The sequence below is a fragment of the Centropristis striata genome, chromosome 1 (genome assembly GCF_030273125.1).
Source record: "Centropristis striata isolate RG_2023a ecotype Rhode Island chromosome 1, C.striata_1.0, whole genome shotgun sequence".
Taxonomy (NCBI): Eukaryota; Metazoa; Chordata; class Actinopteri; order Perciformes; family Serranidae; genus Centropristis; species Centropristis striata.
The window spans coordinates 2,461,830-2,489,543 of NC_081517.1; the positions used below are offsets into that span (position 1 = coordinate 2,461,830).

General features: G+C 34.8%; 1 protein-coding gene across 1 annotated transcript; it reads right to left on the reverse strand.

Moving 5' to 3' along the window:
- Nucleotides 1-1,821: 1,821 nt before the first annotated feature.
- LOC131986752 (stromal membrane-associated protein 1-like) lies at nt 1,822-27,563 on the reverse strand. The gene is made up of 10 exons (XM_059351895.1): nt 27,258-27,563; nt 24,951-25,084; nt 17,794-17,879; nt 17,611-17,686; nt 16,340-16,402; nt 16,148-16,223; nt 11,357-11,487; nt 8,287-8,494; nt 4,422-4,759; nt 1,822-2,497 (listed from the first exon to the last, which is right to left on the reverse strand). The coding sequence occupies exons 1-10, from the start codon at nt 27,373-27,375 to the stop codon at nt 2,363-2,365; spliced, it is 1,365 nt and encodes a 454-aa protein (XP_059207878.1). The 5' UTR covers nt 27,376-27,563; the 3' UTR covers nt 1,822-2,362.
- Between the last annotated feature and the right edge of the window lie 151 nt (nt 27,564-27,714).

Consider the following 27,714-nt stretch of genomic DNA (forward strand, 5'->3'; position numbering starts at 1 on the left):
CAATGAGATATTGTTTGAACAAAAAATAGGTAAGAATTGTTCCGTCGCTCATCGTTATAAATTGATCATTTAATTATTAATTTGACACAGGGGCCACAGCAGGGGCCAAAGAAGATCCATTCAATCAGCTGTTTTAAAGGTGTTCTTCCAAGATTAGTGTTACCACTTCAGTGTCTGACCAAATGTCCTCTTCATTGCACTATTACTTGGACTATTTTGTTGTATAACATGCATGTACATATTTTTCTACTGTTCTTTTTATTTTTTTAACATACACTGCAAAAAAAGAAAAGTTGGGTGAACTCAAAATTTCAAGGCAACAAACTTCGATAAAATTTTAAGTTGGACAATTAAACTAAATATTTTAAGTTTTGTTTTTGAGTTTGCTCAACTCTGAATTTCTCTGGCACGATTGTAACGCTGCTATGAAATGTCAGTTAATGTTGCGACCACAATTTTGAGTTAGCATTGATACGCTAATGGCTACTCTTGTAGCTGTAACAAGCAGCGCCGCTAGCATCAGTTAGCCGCTAGCATCAGTTAGCCGCTAGCATCAGTTAGCCGCTTGCTTTCGCTAATGAGCAAATTTCACAACAAAGAAATAAGAGTTATCAGAACTATTGTCCCTTATTGTGAACCCCAACTTAAAGATATAAGTAACAACAACTCACCAACTTGTTTTTGAGCAGACAACTGGCTTCCTTTGTTGTGCTAACTTACATTATTGCCCTAAATGTCAGTAATATTCTTATTATTTCCAAGTTTTACCGAATTAAATCACTGTTTTAGGCCAAAAAATACAAGTTTTCTTTTTTGCAGTGTATTTTATATATATTGCTGCTCAGCTGGAAGACTTCTTGTGCAATGACAATAAAGATTATTTTATTCTATTCAGTTCCTGGTATAGCATTGAATAGCCAGAAAATAGTTGAACTTTTTGTTGCAGAGAAGTTGGCTTTTTGGATATTAATTGTCATCACTTTATCATATTCATCCTATTGGAAAATGTTTGTAAAATTGTGTGATAATTAGCATATGAATTAAAAATGTGCTTTGTTAGGTGATGTGCTCTTGACTTTTGACCACCAAACCAAGGTTATAATAGTTTTGGATTTTTCATTAGTTTTAGTTTTAATTTTTGTTTTCAAATTCAGTTAGTTTTTAGAGTGAGTTTTCTAGTTTTAGTTTATTTTTTATTTTTTGAAAATGCTTAGTTTTAGTTTTTTTGTAATGGGCTATATGTTGGGTGCGAGATTCAAAGAGGCCATAATAAATGTTTCCTTTATTTCCTTTGGTTTATCATCTCAGCCCCAATAAGGTTATTAACTCTTACAGTTCTGGGTGTTTTGTATTTTGGTTCTAGTGTAAACATCCCAGTCTCAGTAAACATATTCACCATGTGTTGCATGTTCAAATAGAAACACTGAATTATGAATGAAAAAAGTTGACAAAAACGAAAACTTGGGACATTTTCACTATAATTTTAGTTAGTTTTGTAACTACACAATACAGTTTCAGTTAGTTATCGTTTTTTTAAAACTCTAGTTTTTATTTTTATTTCAGTTAACGAAAATGTTTTTTCAATTCTAGTTTTCGTTATTTCGTTAGTTTTCGTTAACTATAATAACCTTGCACCAAACTCTAGTTCATCCTTTAGTTTGTGTTGATGAGAATGGGACGGCTGTTGCTAGGTTACGACCCTCTAATGACGTCACGCTTTGGTGTTAAACAAGTTAACAACAAACAAACATTTAAAGTCCACTTTTATTTGGAGCCTTTAAAAACGGAAACACTTGAACCATAGAAGACGCATCAAACAAGTCATTTCTTATCACTTTAATTTTATAGGGGAACCACATGTACTTTAAAAGAAGGTTATACAGTGCTGTACATTTGGGAGCAGTACTGACAGACTTGATAGTCATATCGTCTCCCGTTAAATACTATTCATTTAAATGTTCTATATTCTTATAATGATACAGTGATACAATAAAAGCTTGTGTAACTGGTCCTGCAGCTTTTCTGATATGTCGATATCATTTTTGTTGGGACTGTTATTTCCTTGTCTTTCTTTTTTTTTTTCCAAAAAAGGAAAATAAAAGTTATGATCAAAAACCATAGGACAGGCAGAAACTGCCAGGCTGTAATCCTGTATGACTCCCAATTCACTCACACAATAGAGAGAAAGAGAGACAGAGAAAGGGAGAAGGAAAAAAAGGAGATACAATTTCATGTTCTGAAGGCTGGTCCGCGATGGAAATGGGCATCAGTTCATAGCGAGGCGCAGAGAAGCACAATTTATATTTTGCACCTCCTGCGACCTCGCCTCTTACTCCGCCCGCCCATCAACCCGCTCGAAGGCTCACTTCCATAGCTGTGTGCTCAGAGTCTGGCCGGATCCAGCGGCGGCCCATCCACCCATCGCTGACGGAGGCTGACCGAACGCCATCTGGCCGCCGGCGCCGTTCAGAGTCATCCCTGACATCTGCTGATTCACCTGGTAGAGACGTTAGAGGGTCCGGTTAACAGTGGAGCACAGCATCAGGGACTGAAACCTTCATTTCTCACTTCTGACCCGGACCCTGTCCTCAAACTAGTCCACATTCTCTCTAGTCTGACTAGGGTTGTCAAAAGTATCGATACTCAAAAAAGTATCAATACTAAAACGTTGTATCCGGATACGATACTCATTTTCAAAAGTTCACAGCATACAATCTCAAAATATTGTCCTAACTGTTATTGTTTATTGTATTTATTTACTTTTTGCACTACCTCAGACCTCAAGCTTGTTATCATAGTTGCGGTTTCTTTTTGCACAACTGTTTTTTATTATAAATATTTAACCTGTGGTTCTGTTAATTTTTACATGTTCCATTTTTCTTGTTAATAAAAATATTTCTGTTAAATTTTGGGGTCTTTGTTTTTATCCTGGTGGTAGAACGGTGCTTTTATTTTGAAGGCGATGTACGTATGTGCATGCATATGCATGTGTACCTGCACATTAACATTGAGTTACCTTGTTTCCTTATCAAAAACACGTATTGCTTTTTGCATATAGTCAATAAATTGCTTTACACAGACATGTTTTATATTGTTTTTATGGTTTGAACGTATGGTGTGTTTAAAATAAATGGGAAAATTAAATAATGATTGGAGAATGATTGGAGTTTTTACTATTTTTAGAGCTATATTTGAGTTGCTCCACATTAACAGTTTTATCATAACATGTATTCTTAGATACAGATAATTTACTGCATTTCCTAAAGCCATGAAGAAGAGTTTTGGTGCGGCCCTCCGCAACCTCCATAGTTTCTCATGTGGCCCCCCTGGGAAAATTAATTGCCCATCCCTGCTCTAGACAGTAGTTTGTCCTGCAGCATCTCTTTTAGAGCCCTGCTTGTGCTGCCATCTGGTGGCTGCTGGCTGCTCTGTCACACTCTGTACAGTAACACACCTCACAATGCACCATTGTGCAATGCATCATCATAGCTTGGTGTGGTCACATGTGAAACTAATCACACCTGACAGACAGACACACAGAACACCAGCCACAATCTAAGAAAACAAGGTGAAGTGTGGAACTGCTTGTTAAAACACTAAACAAGCTAAAGAGCAGCTTCAGCAACAGACTCATACAACCTGCTGCTCCAAGGAACCATACAGGAAGTCCTTCCTTCCTTCTGCAATAAGACTCTACAACTCATCTACCTCTGCCAGAACCAACATTACTGAAATGCACTAAAATCTATGCACTAAATCTATGCATGACACTTTGCTATGCTATTAATATTATTACTATTATTATTATTATTATTATATATACTGTTGCTGCCATTACTATTATTACTATATACTGTAATATACTACTATTATTATTATACCGGCCTTACTTATTATTATTATTATTATATATTATATTATTTTACTTGTAATTACTTTATTTATATTTTCATTTTATTTTTATATTGTTTATTATCTATTATTACATATTATATTATATATATTATAAACTGTACTATTATTATTATTATTATTATTATTATATACCATCTAGTCACTATAGCATTGTTGCATCATATCACCAGTTTAATTATTACCATCATCTTGCCAACCATCCTACCAACTGATGTTCTTTTTTAACTTCTTAAGTGTCCTTGTTCTATTCTGTGCTTTGTTTTCTATTGTTGTTTTTATTTATGCTACCTCAGTATTTTATTCTATTGTATTTTATTGTACTGAATACCGGACTGCTGTGACAACCGAATTTCCCTTCGGGGATGAATCTATCTATCTATCTATCTATCTATCTATCTATCTATCTATCTATCTATCTATCTATCTATCTATCTATCTATCCATCTATCCATCTATCCATCTATCTATCTAAATGAGCTCTCACCCCGCTGCAGTGACCAACATACCTGCCCCATGTTCCACTGAGCCTGCTGCCCGGGCTGGATGGCGTACATGCCCTGAGCGGGCACCATGCCTGCAGGTAGCGGCCCACCCTGTGGTCCCATCATCCTCGGGGCCATGCCCATCACACCGGTGGCCGGCGCATTCCCCATGAAGCCATTAGGCATCGTCATGCCAACCATCATGCCCGGACTGGGCCCCATCATGGCTGCCCCGCTCTGAGCCATCATGGCACCCATGACGGTTGTAGGCGGCATGGCGGCGCCCATGCCAGGGAAGGCCTGGTAACCGCCGGGGGCCTGGACAGGAAACTGCATCTGGGAGGGGCCCATGAACATGCCAGCTGAGGGGAAGAAGACATGCAGAACAGAATGAGGATCTCATGCATACAAATAACATATTTAACCCATTTAAGCTGTGAAAGTGTTACCGCATTTCTACCATTAAAACCAGGCGCTGTTGTGTTATTCTACCATTAAAGCCGGGAAAGAGGATATGTAGTTTTGTAGTATTTGTAGTTTTTTCCACCTATTTTCGGTCTCTTGGCCAATGAAAGGCATCAGAATACATGTTGGAGAGTCGCAATGCAACATGGGACTTTTCCAGAACTTTGAAATCATCACCAAAAAAAAGACACAAAAAGACACAAAATGACTAAAAAAAGACACAAAATGACTAAAAAAAAGACACAAAATGACCAAAAAAGACACAAAATGACAAAAAAACGACAAAAAATGACCAAAAAAAGACACAAAACACACAACATGACTAACAAAAGACGCAAAATGACTAAAAAAAGACACAAAATGCCCCAAAAAGACAGAAAAATGACTAAAAAAAGACACAAAATGACCAAAAAAAAGACACAAAATGAGAATACATGTGGGAGTGTCGCAATGCATCAAGGGACTTTTCCAGAACTTTGAAATCATCACCAACAAAAGACACAAAAAGACAAAATGACTAAAAAGAAGACACAAAATGACAAAAAAAGACACAAAATGACCAAAAAAAGACACAAAATGACAAAAAAAAAGACACAAAACACACAACATGACTAACAAAAGACGCAAAATGACTAAAATAAGACACAAAATGCCCCAAAAAGACAGAAAAATGACTAAAAAAAGACACAAAATGCCCCAAAAAGACAGAAAAATGACTAAAAAAAGACACAAAATTACTAAAAAAAGACACAAAATGAGAATACATATGGGAGTGTCGCAATGCATCATGGGACTTTTCCAGAACTGAAATCATGGTGGAAGACGACTATAGCGGAGGGAGCTCAGATATAACAGCTATAAGCTCTCAAATACTTTATGAATTTCATTTCTATCTACTACAGAGGCTGAAAATCGATTATTTAGTAGAAGCGTTGACACTTCTGTTGAATTTCCAGAAAAACTTCAGGTTTTAGGGGGTCATTTTAAAATCGCCCAGAGGTTTTACAGGCATTTTTTCCAGGCGTTTTAGGCCTAAATGGGTGAAGCAACATAATTGGGTGTGTGACTTCTTTCAAAAGTAGGTAAATATTTGGCTGTGCGTATGTATGAAGAGCCTGTTAATCAGGATGAATAAGAAGTTAAGAAAGCTCTGTGGTGTTGTCACATACAAGCAAGTTTCTACTTGCTTCTTGTGGATTCATTTCATCACATCGACAAATCCCAGAATGACCTCGATGAGGAAAATGTTCCTCTAACCTAGAAGTTTCTTTTTAAAAGTTTGGCACAGTGAGTAAGTTATGGGCTACAATTTAACCCCTATTTTCTTGCCTTTGCTTGTTTACATTATGGCAAACTAGCACCATTAAAGGTATGCAGAGTTGGCTATTATATTAGCAGTTCATGGATGTACAGACAACTATCATTAAATTACTTTGATACAGAAACAAGCTCAAAAACGTGCTGATTGTAAGGAAAGTTCGGTAACACTTTCTATGAAGACTACATCTATAGTGCATTATGAGCGCATTCATAGTGAATTATAATGCTCATTATAATCAATCATAATGCATTATGACTGCATTCATAAACACATATAAAGCTTCATGATGCACTATATCAACAGTTATAAATATAGCTTATCATGACTTATAAATCCAAGTGTCTTATGAGTGCTCTTGACTGGTTATAAACTACAGGCTGACTGATGAGGCTTATAATACATTACAACTACTCATACCCCTCTATACACACACCTCAACAATCAATTGTTATAAGGACTCATAGGATGCCATAAGTATAAATAAATGATCAATGTATGCTGTAAGTAACCAGTCAAGAGCACTCATAAGACACTTGGATTTATAAGTCATTATAAGCTATATTTATAACTGTTGATATAGTGCATCATGAAGCTTTATATGTGTGTTATGAATGCAGTCATAATGCATTATGATTGATTGTAATGAGCATTATAATTCACTATGAATGCGCTCATAATGCACTATAGATGTAGTCTTCATAGAAAGTGTTACCGAAAGTTCTTCAGTTATCAGGAGCATCTTTTTTCTATGATTTCTAGGACGGTTTTTGGAGGGTTGCCGATCATACCGAAATACTTTTTTGATACATATTACATGTAAAGTAATGGAAAAAATGATTAGACCACCCCTTGTTTTTCTCCTTGCTTTCTTGTTGCTGAAATCTAGCCATTTTTCATGGTTTTCTTGATAAAAAACAAAATCATTATCAAGAAAACCATGTTAAATGTCTAGATATCAGCTCTTAAATTAAACTCTTATCAGCTATTTTTGTTGTTATCATTATATTTGTCCAAACAAATGTACCTTTAGTTGTACCAGGCATTAAAATTAACAAGAAATTGAAGAAAACAAGGGTCTAATAATTTTTTTCCATGACTGTATGTGTAGGAGAGAGTAATGTATCAAAAGCTGGCATCGAACGTCTGCTTAGATTTGAAATCATTCTTTCTCATTCTTTTAACTGACACTAACGTTCTTATTTGGGTGCTTATGTTTTGACAATATGTACAATTTAAGAAGTTCGACTTTTGTAAAAAGAAAGAGTTTTATAAAAATAAAAAAACATTTAAAACTAAAAGTAACGTACATAACATTACAATAAGAAAATGATTACATGTTTAACATTATACATAATAATACATTAAATGAAATAAAATATTTTTTATGTACGTATGTATGTGTGTATATATAATTATTATTATTTTTTTAATATTATTGTTTTTATTTATTTAATTAGTTATTTTATTTATTCTTGTTTATTAGTTTTCTCTCTAACTTTCCTCCTCCCTCTCTTCTTGCGTTAGCGCTTCTTGCTGTGTTTGCCTATTTATTTTCACACACACACACACACACACACACACACACACACACACACACACACACACAAACACAAACACAAACACAAACACAAACACAAACACACACACACACACACACACACACGCACACACTCTCTCTCTCTCTCTCTCTCTCTCTCTCTTTTGGTCAATTAATGTCTTTTTTTTGGTAATTTTGTGTCTTTTTTGATCATTTTGTGGTCAATTAGTGTGTTTTTTGGTCATTTTGTGTCTTTTTTTGATCATTTTGTGGTCAATTTGTGACTTTTTTGGTAATTTTGTTTCTTTTTTTGGTCATTTTGTGTCTTTTTTGGTCATTTTGTGGTCAATTTGTGTCTTTTTTGGTCATTTTGTTTCCTTTTTTAGGTCATTTTTTCTTTTTTTGGTGATTGGGGTCGCGACTCAAAAAGGTTGAGAATAGCTGGTGTAGTGTATGTGTCTCTCATGTCACCTTGTTTGTTACGTCATTTCACCAATAAAAAAAGAATAAAGAATAAGGAATACATTAAACGATGGTGGTATTTGACATTATTTTGACGTCCTCACCAGCGGGGGCCTGTTGGGACATGCTGTTGGTCCCGTACAGGGACAGGATGGAGTCCTTGGACATGGGCTTCTTGGCCCCGTCTTCGGTCTTAGTGGTGCTACTGGTGTCACTGAACAGGTCCAGGTCTCCCTGCCCCGACCCGGAGCCGGCTGCGCCTCCTGCTGCTGGGGCTTGTGTCGGGGTGCTGGCCGCATTACTGGAGCTCACCTGAAACCAGGAAAAAATGGTTGTTTTTTTTATTTGGTGAGGAAAATATGGAATCAAAAGCTCAAATTTTGTCCAGTGTTAAAATAATTGATTATTCTCTATTTTGGTAAATTATTTGATTGCTTGATTTCTGCTTCTCTGTTGTTCTCTGTCTCTGTGCGTGATGCAGGTCACTATCAGGTCAGCCTTGGTAAAGATCTCTATACATTTATATTAAATCATGCAATATGATTTTGATACAATGATTATGTTTGTGTGTTAATGTTGATTTAGAAACTGTGATTACTTTGATTACATACAGTACAGGCCAAAAGTTTGGACACCCCTTCTCATTCAATGCGTTTCCTTTATTTTCATGACTATTTACATTGTAGATTCATCAAAACTATTAATGAACACATGTGGAATTATGTACTTAACAAAAAAGTGTGAAATAACTGGAAAGATGTCTTATATTCTAGTAAGCAAAGGGTGGCTACTTTGAGGAATCTAAAATACAAGACATGTTTTCAGTTATTTCACACTTTTTTTGTTAAGTACATAATTCCATATGTGTTTATTCATAGTTTTGATGCATTCAGTGAGAATCTACAATGTAAATAGTCATGAAAATAAAGAAAACGCATTGAATGAGAAGTTGTGTCCAAACTTTTGGCCTGTACTGTATATTCCATTTGCTTAAACTGATTAAGTTTCTATAATCACAAAGAATATTATTGTCTGTTTTATATTTTTTAGACTTTAAAATAACAAGTAGACATTGAAGAATATTTGGGCTCTTGTTATATCTCTGTAGGACATAACAAGGCAAAATGTTCGTCATAACAAGTTTGTTAGCAGATCAGCATGGCCTTGCTCTGGGCAGCATTGATTGGATGCCCAGGTGGCAGATGAAGAAGGCGGGACTTCCTGGAAGAAATCGACCAGCATGTTTTGTAAAACAAATGTTAGTATTTTAATGGGTTCAGGGAGAGAGACGTGGTTCAGACTTCACAAACTGAAACACGTCTGTTTGTATTCAGGGACATGAATTTTTGAGCCCGAGATCTCTGTATAATGCACATTTTTTGACGTATTGTAATAAACTTTTGTTAAATTGAGAACTTGGACATCTCCTGCTCTTCATTCTCCATCAAACGATCTGCACAGAAAAATGGTGAGGGTTTTCTGTTGGTGACAGATTATTCAATTTTCAAGGTTTCCTCATGCAATTTTTCTAACACCAGTTAGAAAAAAAAGAAACTGGTCTTCAGTTCATTTCCTGGGTGTTGTCCTGACAGAACAGGTTTCAAATGGACCAACAAATAATCACCAACAGAGGCTCCATAATTAAATTCTATTATACTTAATTAAAGTTTACGATCTGGTTGCCATACTGGCAAACATCTGCTGTTGTTTGCCAAATTTGATTTAATGGTTACATGTTTGCATCCATTTATAACAAGGAGTGATAATGACATGTCCTGCATAATAATAGCTCATATTTCAGTTGTGGTTTGTTTTTGCAAACATTTGGCCAGGTGGTAATTAAATCCCCTGAACTTAACAACAAGTCATTTAAACAGTATTATCTGTAGGAGTTTTTATTTTATAAAACACAAATTAAGTTTTAGTTAGCATCTCTGGAATTTCCATCACAATGTTGGCTTCCGACGATAATGAAAATGAGAGAATCAAAATAAAACGATTATTGTGCGACATTCTGTGTTGCAATGATGCTCTCGTTTTGTCTTTCATGTAATAAATCCAGCACATTATTGACTGAATTATGTTTACCAAAATGTGGAATATATGTTTAGTTGTTCATGATTTTAGTTATTATCAAAAAATCCATGGAAATAAATATATATATATATATATATATATATATATATATATATATATATGGAAATACATATTTATATCCATGTGTGTGTGAGTAAAGAGCCCCATTTATTTTTTTACATTTTAAAATTGTGTTTTTATTACACTACATTAAAAGTTTTAAAAAAATCACTGTCAAACAGACGTTTAACGCTTTAAAAAAAAAGTTAAATAAATGCATGATTTCTAAAGTCAGTGAGTAATCGTGTTAAACACACATGATCATCTCTCCATTTTTTTTATTATTATTATTTTTATATATTTATTTTTTATTTTTGTATGTATTTATTTTTATTTTTTATTTTTTAAATTATTATTTAATTTAATTTATTCATTAATATGATTTAATTAATTTATTTATCATTATTATTTATTAATTAATACATTTATTTTATTTTATTTTTTATCAACTCAAGTATTTGTTTTCCTCCGAGACTACTGTTGGTTATGAGAGGGAGGGATGGGGTTTTATGACTGTATGTTCGTTGTTGTGTTCATCGTGTGTTACTTTTTGGGAAAAACCTCAATAAATAAAGTTTTGAAAAAACCCCCCCCAAAAAAACATGATCATAATACTGACTAAAATAATTGTGATTATGATGATTATGATTATGATTTTTGTCATATTTAAACAACCCTACACAAAACACTCAAAAGACATCACTTTAAGTTTTTAAAGACCTTGATGGACATTTATCACCATTTATATTAAACGCTTAATGAAAATATTAACAAATGAATGCATCACTAATTAATAAACGTATTGGTTGCAGCCCTATTTAAATGACTGCCTCATTAGCTGCATTCATCTTCTAGTATCGCTGTAGCCGTCTTGTGGGCTGTTGATGCAGGTAGTTATCATTTGACATTTTATTTTCTACTGCACACTTAATTTCACATCTACAGCTAGACAGTAACAGTAACAGTTAAGCCCTCCTGAGCATTTCTGAGGAATTAGCAATAATAAATCTAGACGGGGGAATTCTTGCTGGATTTTACCTGAGAAAACTGAGCTGCGGATGAGGAGGCGGGGAGGGGATTGGACACCATGGGGCCGAATATATCCAGGTCATTGTTGTTCTGGCTTGTGCTCGTGCTACCATTGTTAGTTGATGCTGCTGCCGGTACGTCTGTGACAAAAAGGTGGAGGAAAGAAAAAAAAAACAGGTTTTACAGGTGGAAGATAAGCTCACAGAGTTAGAGAGGAAACAAACACGGTGAGGCCATTTTAACACACAGCAGCATAACTTACTGACAATTTCCCAATGAGCTTCTGCCTGAATTCACTTATGAAATATCATAAATAAAAGCCTCATATTATATGTAATTGTTGTGAAAAGTGGTGTAAAACAAACAGAGCAAATGTTCGCTAATGTGTTGTCTCTGTATTTATTTTATTTAACTGCAATGCCCTCCCATGGCTGCAGAACTGCCCGCACAGTAACATAACAGTTAGTACAATAAAAAATTAATCAGCTTAGCCTCATTAGCTCACTGGCCACAAAACTAAAATAACAGTAAACATGCCATCCAAATAATGCAATGCCCCTCCAAGCCAAGCAGTAGCATAAATATGTCATCTTACTTTAAACTGTAAATGAAGTTGCTGTAATAACGCCATAACACACTATTATTCCTCAGTGAAAATATCAATGGACAAGTAGACAGATTAATAGAAAAACAATAACCTGTAGTTCCATCTCACCATTCAACAATTAGTTTACATGATCACCTACAGGTGCATCTCAATACATTAGAATATGATGGAAAAGTCCATTTCTAGTAGTTCAAGTCAAATAGCCCCAACCAAGTATTGAGTCATTTAGATCAGTAGTTCTCAACCTTTTTGAGTCGTGACCCCCAATTTAACATGCATGTTGTCCGCGACCCCCGCTCACTGAACAGAATCTCACACGCACAGTTCAGATCACCCAAAAAAGAAACAAAATGACCAAAATAAGTAAACAAAATGACCAAAAAGACATAAATTGACCACAAAATGATCGAAAAAGACACAAAATGACCAAAAAAGACACAAAATGACCAGAAAAGACACAAAATGACCCAAAAAAAGAAAAAAAATACCAAAAAAAGACACAACATGACTAAAAAAAGACATAAAATGACCAAAAAAGGAAACAAAATGACCAAAAAACACACAAATTGACCACAAAACGATCAAAAAAAGACACAAAATGACCAAAATAAGTAAACAAAATGACCAAAAAGACATAAATTGACCACAAAATGATCGAAAAAGACACAAAATGACCAAAAAAGACACAAAATGACCAGAAAAGACACAAAATGACCCAAAAAAAGAAAAAAAATACCAAAAAAAGACACAACATGACTAAAAAAAGACATAAAATGACCAAAAAAGGAAACAAAATGACCAAAAAACACACAAATTGACCACAAAACGATCAAAAAAAGACACAAAATGACCAAAAAGAGACATTAAGTGACCAAAAAGACTAAAACACATTAACACATGAACACTTTAACACAGTGGAGACAGAGCTGACTTCCTAAATGATTTTGCGACCCCCAGAAATCATCTCGCGACCCCAATTGGGGTCCAGACCCCAAGGTTGAGAACAGCTGATTTAGATGAACATACAGTAGTGTTCAAAATAATAGCATTCCAATGTGACTTTAGTGAGTTTAGTGATCACAGGATTGCTAAATCCTAGAAACAAAAAAGTTTGAGACACTTAATTTTCAATCTTCACTAAATGTAAGTCATAATCATTATAATTAGAAGAAATTAAATAAATCAAGACATTAAAAGTTTCATTCTGTGTGTAATGGATCCATATAATGTGTTATTTCCACTTTTTGAATTGAATTAGTGACATAAATAAACTTTTCTCTGATATTATAATTTATTGAGATGCACATGTATATCGCACTGTCAATTTGATATGGGTCATAAATGAGGCGTTATTCTGAATGTAGCATTTTTTTAATGTGACGAGTGATATGCTGATATTACTCAGGTTTAAGGGCGTTCTTGTGTACAACACATCTGGAATGTGTGTCTCAACTGGGGATTTTACAGCAGTTTGCGACACACTGCCTGTTGCCTGGTTGCAGTCAGATCTGTAATACACAAACAAACTAGCCAACAGTTTGCAAAGCTGGTGCAGAGATGCATGGCCCAAATAAAAGCCTACATTTCTGGTTCAAAGAAGAAACACACCTACTTTTAAACACTCAATTTTGGATATTAGTCTAGACGGATTTCAGAAAAAAGGCCTTCTATAAGAAGTGAGGAGCATTTATAAGTTGGGAACCGGCCTACCTTACATATCTCAAGGGTGCTGAGTCTAAAAAAAATGGTTCCCAAGCGAAATTTTGAGTTTTTGACCTTCTAATTTGTATATCAAATGGCCACCAAATTGCCCATCTTGCTCAGTCGTTGGACCATTTCCCCTTAGTTTTTTTGTAAGTAGGCAATCAAAGATGAGGAAATTAAGTTTCTGGATCTATAGTCTAGGGTCAGAGCAAGGATATAGTGGAGGCTCAGTGTCTTTTTTATGTATGTATATATATTATATATATATATATATATATATATATATATATATATATATATATATATATATATATGCAAAATACCAACTTTTAAGGTGAGATTAAGCATTATTTGTGTCATTTTTTAAGGCAGACATAAATATTCAATCGTATTTTGCATACATATATATACATAAAAAAGACACTGAGCCTCCACTATATCCTTGCTCTGACCCTAGACTATAGATCCAGAAACTTAATTTCCTCATCTTTGATTGCCTACTTACAAAAAAACTAAGGGGAAATGGTCCAATGACTGTACAAGATGGGCAATTTGGTGGCCATTTGATACAAATTAGAAGGTCAAAAACTCAAAATTTCGCTTGGGAACCATTTTTTTTTGGATTCAGCACCCTTGAAATAAGTAACATAGGCCAGTTCCTGACTTGTACCCATAAATGCTCCTCACTTTCACTTTTTGGACAATTCCGTCTAGACTATCTAGTTCACATACTTTTTCTTGCCACTGTACACTGAACACAGGCCTCCTGGACATGATCCAGCATTAGAGCCGTGAGGAAAACCTGTTTCCTATGGTTGGCATACTGATAAGGCACCATGTTTCAAGATGTATCGTTTCACTGCATATTATTTTACAGCTTTTCTCTTAATATTCATGGCTGGTTTTCAACAAAAAAATCGAACCAGATGCAGCTGTTAAAAAAAAAAAGAAGAAGTAGATGTAAAGAACAAGAAGTCAGACGCAGACCTCTGTGGCTGAGTCAGCAGCTTTAGCGTTTCCTCTGACAGCTGCAGTTGTTCTCTTGTACAAAGTGTTTAAAGCGGAGCAGCAGGAGAGTTGTTCGGTTTGCATCAACAGCAACTTAAAGAGCTACAGACTTCATTATAGTTTGATACAGACAGCACAGCAGAGCACAGATTGGTTCTTCTGCTCGGATGAAAGTAGTAGAAACGTACAATTACACAGGTGATAGAAAGTGAAAGGGGAAGCCTTTAAACGATGACACCAAGTATTGAGTCATTTAGGTCAGTAGTTCTCAACCTTTTTCAGTCGCAATCTCCAATTTAACATGCATGTTGTCCGCGACCCCCGCTCACTGAACACAATCTCACACGCACAGTTCAGATCACCCAAAAAAGAAACAAAATGACCAAAAAAAGGAAACAAAATGACCAAAAAGACACAAATTGACCACAAAATGATCGAAAAAAAACCCCAAAATGACCAGAAAAGACACAAAATGACAAAAAAAAGACACAAAATGACCCAAAAAAGACACAAAATGACCCAAAAAAGAAAAAAAATACCAAAAAAGACACAACATGACTAAAAAAAAGACACAAAATGACCAAAAAAAGGAAACAAAATGACCAAAAAAGACACAAATTGACCACAAAACGATCAAAAAAAGACACAAAATGACCAAAAAAGACACAAAATTACCATAAAAAGACACAAAATGACCCAAAAAAGAAAAAAAAATACCAAAAAAGACACAACATGACCAAAAAAAGGAAACAAAATGACCAAAAAAGACATAAAATGACCAAAAAAAGAGACAAAATGACCAAAATGACCAAAAAGACACAAATTGACCAAAAAGACACAAAATGACCAAAAAAAGACACAAAATGACCAAAAAAAGGAAACAAAATGACCAAAAAAAGACACAAATTGACCACAAAACGATCAAAAAAAGACACAAAATTTCCAAAAAATACATAAAATGACCAAAAAAAGACACAAAATGACCAAAAAAAAAGCACAAAATGACCATAAAATGACACTTTCTCTCACAGCTTCTGTTTCCTTATTACACATCGAGCGAACAAGTTCACAGCGATACAAGCTGAATACTGAGGCCGTCATGATTTGATCCTGTGCCTTACAAGGACCACAATGACTCAGTTCAATGCAGGTATCCCCCCGCTGTGAGGACGCACTGAAAATATACAATCCCAGCCTGAAGGAGCCGCAGCATTAGCATGCTACACCAAATACATACTAAATATCAGTAATCTAAAATTACACAGCACCGTAGGCCCATAAAAGCTCCAAACTCCCGGCTCAATGAGTTTATAGTCATCCAGTCATTTATTAGATCTGCACAACTGGCAATAAAAAGCAAACTATTACAAGCTGAAACCTTATTAAGCCCGATTCCATAAATATCTCAGTCAGCACATTTATATGGCATATTCTAGTTTATTTTTATTTTCCACTAACACAAGAAGTGCAGAAATACTCACCAAGGCCTAGTAGGTTCACAGAAGGTTCTGAAGTCTTAGCGGGGCTGATTTTGGGAACTGGCCGAGGCTCTTCACTCTTTAAAGAACATGAAGTAAAAAATAAAATATGTAGGGTAAAAGAAACTCCATATGGGACAATAACGATGTTGAGAAACGTGTTTTTACTCACAAAGGAATGTGTGTGATACTTACCTTGGTGTAGGATGACACCTTGCTCCCTCTGTCTGCCTCCCGCTCCTTCTTACCATCTTTTGGCTAAAACAAAAACAACAAAAGAAACTCAAAATGGACAACAGAAAAAGCTTCCGTCTGTAAAATTATGCCCACTACTTTTAAAAAGTATGTACATAAGATAGTCTAGACGGAATTGACCAAAAAGTGAAAGTGAGGAGCATTTATGGGTACAAGTCAGGAACTGGCCTACGTTACTTATTTCAAGGGTGCTGAATCCAAAAAAAAATGGTTCCCAAGAGAAATTTTGAGTTTTTGACCTTCTCATTTGCATATCAAAATGGCGGCCGTTGGTGGTTGGACCATTTCCCCTTAGTTTTTTTGTAAGTAGGCAATCAAAGATGAGGAAATTAAGTTTCTGGATCTATAGTCTAGGGTCAGAGCAAGAATATAGTGGAGGCTCAGTGTCTTATTTATATATATATATATATATATATATATAACATCAACATTACATCAGTTTTTACAATGATGCACAAAACTTGATGAAAATAAATGTAAATGTTTTAAAATTTTGAAGAAATTCAAAAAGGAAAATGTATAAAATGAACGTTATTTTAATGTTGCGGTAAGGACATTTTGTAAGAAAAAGTGATGAAAACCATAAAAAAATAAACATTTTCCAGATTAAAATCTTAACGATTATATACAATTTTGTGTACCTGTTAATATGCATTACAGACTCTGATGGCTAAAATTGAAATTCATCGAGGTTGATTTTTTTAATTTGGGAGAGTCAAAAGTGACCGTAATTGCAGAAACACCCATATATATGCAAAATACCAACTTTTAAGGTGAAATTAAGCATTATTTGTGTCATTTTTTTAAGGCCGACAGAAATATTCAATCAATATCACTTTTAAATGTTCCAAGTGGTATTTTGCACATATATGTATATATATATATATATATATATATATATATATATAGACTATAGATCCAGAAACTTAATTTCCTCATCTTTGATTGCCTACTTACAAAAAAACTAAGGGGAAATGGTCCAATGAATGAGCAAGATGGGCAATTTGGTGGCCATTTGATACAAATTAGAAGGTCAAAAACTCAAAATTTCGCTTGGGAACCATTTTTTTTAGACTCAGCACCCTTGAGATATGTAAGGTAGGCCGGTTCCTGACTTGTACCCATAAATGCTCCTCACTTCTTATAGAAGGCCTTTATTCTGAAATCCGTCTAGACTAAAAGCTATATATTATAGGAAAACTGATACATACACTACTCCCATTGGTCACATTCTTGCTGTAGTATTTCTTCTTCTCATATTTATCCCTGATGAAGAATTCCACAGATCTAAGATCAGAGTTAAGAGAAAAACTGGCAACAAACCAATGGCTTCAGTATATACAGTATGGCATGTGTAAGTTCTTTGATGTTTATTGGCAGATATTGAAGGATACTGGTCTGTTTGAGGTCTTCTGAAGCTTTCTGGAAGGTTGGCCTCATAAAGCTGCCTGGCCTTGGTGTTACCCATATCCTGTATACTCTGAAAAAAAAAATAAAGGACAAAAGGGTTAATATAAACCTTGAGCTGTTTATTCTGAAATTCAATTTACCCATGAAGAGCTGGTAGCAGTAATTGTTAATGCCAGTATACAGCTACATTTAAAAAAAATAAGAATATTGTGAAAAAGTTCAATATTTTTTGTCAATTATTTCAGAAAGCGAAACTTGTATATTATATAGATTCATTACACATACACTACCGGTCAAAAGTTTTAGAACACCCCAATTTTTCCAGTTTTTTATTGAAATTCAAGCAGTTCAAGTCAAATGAACAGCTTGAAAGGGTACAAAGGTAAGTGGTGAACTGCCAGAGGTAAATAAAAAAAGGTAAGCTTAACCAAAACTGAAAAATAATGTACATTTCAGAATTATACAAGTAGGCCTTTTTCAGGGAACAAGAAATGGGTTAACAACTTAACTCTATGGAGTCTTGGGCTATTTTGTCCATTTTTGAATTCTTTTCATGTCTTTGTAAGTCATTTTGTGTCTTTTTGTGTCTTTTTTGGTCATTTTGTGTCATTTTTTAGTCCTTTAGTCCAACATAAAATGTGATTTTGAATCTTTTTTTTTACTTTCAAAACACTATCATGCTCAATAAAGAATTTTAAATGTTGCAAATGTGCATTAATTTCAGAGTACACTGAGACATTAAACTGTGTAATTTTCAATTAAATTCTGGAAAAGTTGGTGTGTTCTAAAACTTTTGACCAGTAGTGTATGTGTAATGTTTCAAGCCTGTATTTCTTGTAATTTTGATGATTATAGCTTAGAGATAATGAAAACACAAAACTCAGTGTCTCAGAAAATTAGAATATTACATAAGATCAATTAAAAAAAAGGATATTTTAAACACAATTGTCAGGCTTCTGAACAGTCTGTTCATTTCTATACTATATATATCAATACTTGGTTGGGCTCCTTTTGAATCATGAATTACTGCATTAATACTTGGTGGCATGGAGGAGATCAGCCTACAGCAGCTATTCTCAACCTTGGGGTCAGGACCCCAATTGGGGTCGCGAGATGATTTCTGGGGGTCGCCAAATCATTTTGGAAGTCAGCTCTGTCTCCACTGTGTTAAAGTGTTCAAGTGTTAATGTGTTTTAGTCTTTTTGGTCATTTAATGTCTTTTTTGGTCATTTTGGGGGTTTTTTTGGTCATTTTGTGTCTTTTTTTTGGGTCATTTTGTGTTTTTTTTTGTTGTCATTTTGTGTCTTTTTTGCTCATTTTGTGGTCAATTTGTGTCTCTTTTTTGCTCATTTTGTGTCTTTTTTTGATCATTTGTGTCTTTTCTGGGTCATTTTGTGTCTTTTATGATCATTTTGTTTCTTTTTTTAGTCATTTTGTGTCTTTTTTTAGTCATTTTGTGTCTTTTTTAGGTGATCTGAACTGTGCGTGTGAGATTGTGTTCAATGAGCTGGGGTCGTGGACAACATGCATGTTAAATTTGGGGTCGCGACTCAAAAAGGTTGAGAACTACTGGCCTACAGCACCATGTTGCTTTTATAGCAGCCTTCAGCCCATAGACTCCTATGGGGTTCAGGTCAGCTGAGGTAGATTTGTCCAGTCCAGTATCACCATGGTCATTGAACCTGTTTTTGGTACCTTTGCCAGTGTGGACAGGTGCCAAGTCCTGCTGGGAAATGAAATCAGCAGCTTGTGGAAGCATGAAGACTCTAAATGTCCTGCTAGATGGCTGCTATGTTGACTGTGGACTCACATATTGAACTTTTCCACAATATTCTAATTTTCTGAGACATTGAGTTTAGTGTTTTCATTCTCTCTAAGCCAGAATCATCAAAATTACAAGAAAAACAGGCTTGAAATATTTCACTCTATGCATAATGAATCTATATAATGTATGAGTTTCACTTTCTGAAATGATTTTAAAAAATTCGAAAAAACATTGAACCTTTTCATGATGTTTTACTTTTTTGAGATGGACCTGTAAACCTGAAGCTTTCTATGCTAAAATATTTCAGGGGGGAACTCCATTCAATTTACACATGACGAATTTTTATTAGTCTTTGTTTTAATTTCGTTGTGAATTTTTGTTTTCAAATTCAGTTTGTTTTTAGAGTGAGTTTGCTAGTTTTAGTTTAGTTTTTAGTTTTTGAAAATGCTTAGTTTTAGTTTAGTTTTTATTAGTTTTAGTGTTAGTTTTCAGTTTTTTTGTAATGGGCTATGTGTTGGGTGCAAGATTCAAAGAGGTCATAATAAATGTTTCCTTTATTTCCTTTTATTATCCATCTCAGCCCCAATAAGTTAATTAAGTCATAAAACCAGGTAGATGAAATAGATTTCATCTCAACCAAAAAGGTTTACGTATGAAAAAAGTTGACAAAGACGAAAACTAAGGACACTTTCATTATAATTTTAGTTAGTTTTAGTTAGTTTTGTAACCACAAAATACAGTTTCAGTTAGTTATCGTTTTTTTAAAAGGTCTCATTTTTATTTCAGTTAACGAAAATGTTTTTTCAATTCTAGTTTTTGTTATTTCGTTAGTTAAATAAATAAATAAATAAATAAATAAAACCCAATAAATTCAATTTCAAGTATCAGTGCCCACATTTATCAAATTAAAAAACTATAATTTGTAAACACTAAGCTTGTTATCGAGACTAAGTTGGGCGACAGATGCTAGATTATTATAAAACGTTATTATAAACTGGAAGTGTCTGCTCCATACAGCAGCTATTCTCAACCTTGGGGTCGGGACCCCAATTGGGGTCGCGAGATGATTTCTGGGGCTTGCCAAATCAGTTTGGAAGTCAGCTCCGTCTCCACTGTGTTAAAGTGTTTTTGGTCACTTAATGTCTTTTTTTGGTCATTTTGTGTCTTTTTTGGTCATTCTGTGTCTTTTTTTGATCATTTTGTGGTCAATTTGTGTCTTTTTTTGGTTATTTTGTTTCATTTTTTGGTCATTTTGTGTCTTTTTCGGTCATTTTGTGTCTTTTTTTGTCATTTTGTGTCTTTTTTGGTCATCTTGTGTCTTTTTTTTAATCATTTTGTGGACAATTTGTGTCTTTTTTGATCATTTTGTTTCCTTTTTTGGTCATTTTCTGTCTTTTCTGGTCATTTTCTGTCTTTTCTGATCATTTTCTGTCTTTTTTGGTCATTTTGTTTCCTTTATGGGTGATCTGAACTATGCGTGTTAGATTCTGTTCTGTACTGCCTTACAGCAGCAGCAGCAGCAGCAGAGTTGCAGCACAGAGGAGCAGGAGTCAGATTTCACTTATCATGTGAGGAGAGTCAAGAGACTAAATGCTGGTGGGGAGCATCACAGTGCCAGAACTAGAACCAGAGCTGGTGAACGGGCAACAAGCCCTGTTTTCAGCAGCCTCCACAGACATTATAAGGCAAAGGCAAAGAGGTCATAGAGAGGAAAACAAGGACAGTGTGACTGAGTGAGAGGACGCTGGACAAGAATAAATATTGAATGTTGTTTTTTGGTAAAATGTCTGATGTAATCAGCACCACCAGTTCATTAATTTACCAGTGGGAATATGTCTTCACCATGGCCTCCCTACTCATCATGCAGATTAAAGATGGGCAAAATGGCAAAAATCTCCTCGAGGTCATTTTATACTTGGATACAGGGTCCGTACACTTTTTCAGTGGTCAAGTTCAAGCACTTTTCAAGGACTTTCAAGGTCCATTTTCAAGCTTTTCCAGTACCTTACCACCAGCAATGGTATTAGATAGATAGATTAGATTAGATTAGATTAGATTAATAGATTAATATATATATATTTTCTGAACTCATATGTAGGTTCTTTAAGATAAAAATAGAAGTGATATAGAAATATATATATACAAAATAGGGTAACACTTTACAATAACCATCATTTATAGATGGTAAACAGATAGTTTATTCATGTTTAATCATCATTTATAAACCATATATAGGCCATTTAGAATGGTAAATACATACTTTTATTAATGTTTAACTAACTACATTTATAAATGGCTAATAGATGGTATATTAATGTAAGTTTGTAGTTACTTTACCATTAACAAACAATTAAATTATAATTATTAGTTTATTAATAGTTTAAGTTGCACTCATTATAACATTTTTAACACCATATTAAGTATGTTAATGATTTAGAAAAGATTCATATACATTTAACAAACTGGTTGAAAACATTTAAAGATTAAATATGTAGTAAATGGTTAATAATTGGTCTATAAACCATCTATAAACATAACTTAGTTGGTTATTGTAAAGTGTTACCCACAATAGACATGTTTATATCGTTTTTATGATATATATTGTAATAGGGCCCTGCCCAAAATGCGGACATAACTCTAAAAAGTAAAATGTCTTCTTGGCGCTAGTGGAGCTTTCTCATTTATGAGAAAAAAGCCCTGATGATGTCATCAGAGTTATCTTGGCTTAGTTGTCACAGCTCAAACATTTAATGAAAAGCCTGTGTTACAAGCTAAGGGCGTGGTGCTTGACAAGTGTGCATAAAGCAGGCAGGCAGTGTGTTTGGCTGCAGGGGGCGGGCAGCTGGAAAGAATGTTGTCACCAAAGACGTTACACAGCTGAATTATCTCGATATCACAACAAGAAATACAAGATCCATCTCGCCAGGCTCCAAGTTATGCGTTCGCATCGCACAACTGGATGTTCTGACCGATAACATGTTTGTTAAAGACACAAAGAGGCGAATGTTCATTCTAAACAACAATGGCTGCTCCTAAAAATGCTAGCACAGATGCTTCAACAGCATCGGTTTTATCAGAACCGGAGTGTGACATACAGTTGGGCCTTCCAATCACCTGTCAGTTAATTTTTTTAAAGTATCTGCCCTTTTACGAAGAGTTTCCAATGATGGCCTCTCAGATGGGTCATCGGTATGACAGCTCCTTGTGAGACATGTACACTACCGGTCAAAAGTTTTAGAACACCCCAATTTTTCCAGTTTTTTATCGAAATTCAAGCAGTTCAAGTCAAATGAACAGCTTGAAAGGGTACAAAGGTAAGTGGTGAACTGCCAGAGGTAAATAAAAAAAGGTAAGCTTAACCAAAACTGAAAAATAATGTACATTTCAGAATTATACAAGTAGGCCTTTTTCAGGGAACAAGAAATGGGTTAACAACTTAACTCTATGGAGTCTTGGGCTATTTTGTCCATTTTTGAATTCTTTTCATGTCTTTGTAAGTCATTTTGTGTCTTTTTTTAGTCATTTGGTGTCTTTTTTTGGTCATTTTGTGTCTTTTGGTGTCTTTTTTGTCATTTTGTGTCTTTTTTTGGTCATTTTGTGTCTTTTTTTAGTGCTTTAGTCCAACATAAAATGTGATTTTGAATCTTTTTTTTACTTTCAAAACACTATCATGCTCAATAAAGAATTTTAAATGTTGCAAATGTGCATTAATTTCAGAGTATACTGAGACATTAAACTGCATAATTTTCAATTAAATTCTGGAAAAGTTGGTGTGTTCTAAAACTTTTGACCAGTAGTGTATATATATCTATATACACACAATTGTTCATTATTTCATATATATGCATTAAAATAGCTTTTTATCATACTGACATGTTAATAACATAATACTAACAATCCAAGTCAAATTGACCTGTTAAGAGGTAGGACTAGATACGTTTTTTTACTTCCTCCTACCCCCTTTAGAGCATGTAGAAAGTGTCTGTTTTAAAAAAAAATGTTTTGCTTCTTTGTTTTGTTTTTTATTTATTCATCTATTAATATTTAAACTTTTTTTTCATTGCTTGCATGTTCGAAATAAAGACAATCAATCAATCAATTATAACTTTACAGGGACTTTTGTATTAAAAAGTGCCATGTAGCATATATTGGAGCTTTCCAGAAAGTGTTTTCCAGTTCTAATTATCGCTTGGACGTTCACATCAACAGTAATTTGCAAGTTGAAAACTGGTTATTATAGTAACTTCCAAACATGGCTGAGGCATAGTGACAGACTCTTTCAGTTTGCATTTTAGAAAGTGTAGAACGAATGGGTTCCAGTTCGTTTAAAGCTTGACCTACATTAGGAACTATGGCTGCATTCACACCAAATCAGGCAATGCAGAAATTAGTCTTGCAGCACGTAGATAATGTAATTAACAATAATTATTCTGTCAGAGCATTTTTACAACATTTCTAGCAGGAATCACAAAAGCTAATCAAGCAAAAAAAAAGACCAGGCTTTGTGCTGGAGCTTGTTGCAGGAAACAAATGACCAAACTCCCACAGAATTGCTCCAATGAGCATCCAAGCTGTTTCACAAACTCTTGGGTAGTTGGGGTGAGTACTTGGGTTTTACTTTCTAACCTCATGTCTCTTGTACAAAAGTTGTTTTTTGATCCTCCGCCCCATTACAGTGATACAGCCACAGATGTTGACTGTACTCAGTTTGGTGTGAATGCAGTCTTATATTTAGGATCTCTCATCCCCTTTTTCAAACTGTCTCCCGCCATTCTGCATTCAAGTTTAATGAGGTGACGTGCTAGCTTACAGGAAGTACCCTTTTTAATTGCCATTTCCAATACTCTTATGTCTAAGTGTATGGGTATACAGGAAATGTATTGGTATGTTTGTGTGCATCTATGTGTATCGGTATGGTGTTGATACATAGAATTGATATCATGAAAATGAGAAATTAGTCTGAAGGAAACAGGAAGTTTTGAGTTTGAGTTTCGATTTTGATTTCAGACCTGTTAATATTGTTTAAAGAAGTGGGGTGGGATTGAACAAGTTTTTACTTCTTCCCACCCCTTTTCAAATATGTTGTGGCATTTTTATAGAGTGCTTGGCAGCCTTATCAGTGCAGGAGTCACTAGGGCTGACTCCTGTTGATGCATTTATTATTATTGTATTGTTGTTGCATATTTGAAATAAATCATTCATTCATTCATTCGTTGTCAGTATTGGACAGATATGCCAATATAAGTAATTATATTATGGGATTATGTCCCATTCAACAACGACTTTGCAATAGTGTCTGAATTACTTAAACTGATTTAGCATCTGGCTGATGAAATGCAGCTTCTTTTGTAATAGAAACAAAGCACATAACAGTACCTGGATTTGTTCTGAGGTCCACTGGTCCAGGTTGACTGATTTGACCCTGGATATGTGAACCCCCAGGTTCCTGTGGATTCCAGCACACCGGATACAGATAAATACTCCCAGATTCCATGATGCCCATCTTGGACCTGATATGGCAAACAAAACAAAAAACAAGGCAGCAATATTAATATGAAGAGAGATGTCTGAAGCGAAACAAACCACATGTACGATCTTGTCGTGTCTTTAAGTGCCAAAGAAAGTTCTGCATTCTTTACCAATGACCTAACTAACATATGAGATAAGAGTTTTAGGAAGAGGTTAGTGTAATAGTTCAGGAGATTCTATCCATTAGACTAGTTCGGGAATCCAGACTTTTTTACTTGGTCTATACCCAGAGGGGCATAACATAAATTACAGTGAACAAGTTTTTGCTTAATTTGTGTTTGTTACAGGCAAAACGAGTGCCTCTTGTTCTCTTGTTCTTAAAGTATGCTACCTTTCACCGCCATGTTATTGTACGTTTGCTTGTTTTATATTTTTCTTGTGACCTATGTGTCAAGTTTGTAAAACAAAACTCAATAAATATATTGTTGAAAAAAACAAAAACATAACGTCACACTGTTAAAATAATCGCCTATGTCATTTTTTGTCAAAATTGTTAGTTTTTTGCCTAAATCATCTCCTCCCCCTTTAAGATCATCACTTCTTTGACAATTTGCCACATTCATAGTCATCAGATAAGAACCCAGCAAAGAAAAGCTAGAGGGAGATTGTTTAGTTATCAGTTTAGTTTATCAGTGTTTTATTGTTGACACTAATATTGGTAACACTTTATTTTGAAGGTGTCTACATAAGAGTGACATGAGCGTGTCATAAACATGACATGGGATGTGTCATGAACATTAATGACACTTTGAAGTGACATTAATGCTCATGATACTTGTCATGTCATGTTTCTGACAGGCTTGTGTGACTCTTATGTAGACACCTTCAAAATAAAGTGTTACCATATCTTGCTTAAGTCACAAAGGCATGTTCAAAAAAATTGCCCAAGTCATTTATTTCTCTTAAGTTACATAATTTACACACAGTGTTATTACTATGCCAATAGCCATCCTTTGTTACATCAATTTTGAGTGAAATGATCAATAAATGTCATATGTTACACTTTTGGTGAAGTTTTTTGTGTTTCCTGCAAAACTTGAAAAAAATTAGTTAGGTGATTATTTTAACAGGGTGACGGTACGAGATAAGAGTCAAGTTCCTGTGGACAGAGGTGGAAAAAGTATTCAGATCTCTTACTTAAGTAAAAGTACTAATACCACACTGTGAAATTACTCCACTACAAGTAAAAGTCCTGCATTCAAAATGTACTTAAGTGAAAGTACAAAAGTATCAGTATCAAAAGTAAAAGTACTTGTTATGCAGAATGGAGCCACTTAGATTGTTTTATATATTCCAAACATCATATTATATTATTATTATTATTGATGCATTTATGTATACAGCCTTTTTATTTTTCTCAAGGTAGGGCTCATATTGACTATTTAATATTCTGTTATGAGGTTTATTTCAAAAAGTGTCTAATCACCTAAAAATTCTATTCTACTCCTTCTTTAGACACTTTATATTTTATTGTATTTTTATTGTTAGTTTTTTTTATATTTTATTGCTTGAAGTATGCCTAGGTTGTTCTTTTTACTTAATTGTGTTGTTATTGTCTCTGTGTGTAATGCTGCTGCTACACTGTAATTTCCCAGTTTGGGATAAATAAAGTATATCTATCTATCTATCTATCTAAATTTATTGTGTTTTTTATGTTAAACCTCGAGTGAAAAGTAACTAAAGCTGTCAGCTAAATGTAGTGGAGTAAAAAGTACAATATTTGCCTCAAAATGTAGTGGAGTAGAAGTATAAAGTGACATAAAATGGAAATACTCAAGTAAAGTACAAGTACCTCAAAATTGTACTTAAGTACAGTACTTTAGTAAAAGTACTTAGTTACTTTCCACCTCTGCCTGTGGAGGACCTGCCACTGTTTGTCAAACACTTGTAAAACCAGCAGAGACAGCAGAGCTGCAGGCTGCAGAGAGGGAGAGGCTTATAGATTTAGAGAAGTTAGCTTGCTAGTTAGCCACTTAGTTTAGCTTAAAGGAAAGAAATGTCAGCTGACTAGCCTGAGCCAGATACACGGTAGTTAGCCAGTTAGCTTGGCTAAGCTAACTAACGCAGATGCTACACTGGTTGTTAGCGTTAGCGGCGAATTCTGAGTAATAAAAATGTTAACTTTGTGTGGTGAAACAGGGAAATGTTCGCTACCTTTCGCCTCGCAGTCGGCGCAGTACTTGTTGTCTTCCTCCCTCAGCATTTTGGACAGGATGGCCTGGTGCTGCTCGTTGAGTTTCTGGGCCTTCTCTCTCTCCGAGCGGGTCGCCATGGTCACGGCTTTAGTTGGGCTTTCCTTAGTGAACAGAACTCTACTTTAATCAGTCGTCAATCGGAATAAGTTTCTGATAAAAGAGCATAATCAGAGGAATGAAACGCCGCCGAGTGGAAGATGAAAACACCCGGAACCGGAATCCCCTTTAGCTCCGCCCACAGGGAGTCTAACGCTGACGCGGCGGAAGCACCGGATTGGACGAGAGCTCTGACGTCATTTGACGCAGTAAGTTTCTTGTGAATTAAGTTTTAATTCCATTCAATTCAATTCAATTGGCTTTATTGGCATGACGTAACACTGTATATATTGCCAAAGCAATCATCAGAAAAAAGATAA

Excerpts from the sequence above, each read along its gene's own strand:
- LOC131986752 (XM_059351895.1), bottom strand. The coding sequence starts at position 27,375 with ATGGCGACCCGCTCGGAGAGAGAGAAGGCCCAGAAACTCAACGAGCAG. Across the intron at positions 11,488-16,147 it reads TGTGAACCTACTAGGCCTTG|ACGTACCGGCAGCAGCATCA; the intron begins GTGAGTATTTCT and ends TTTTTGTCACAG. Across the intron at positions 4,760-8,286 it reads GTCCCAACAGGCCCCCGCTG|CTGGCATGTTCATGGGCCCC; the intron begins GTGAGGACGTCA and ends TCTTCCCCTCAG.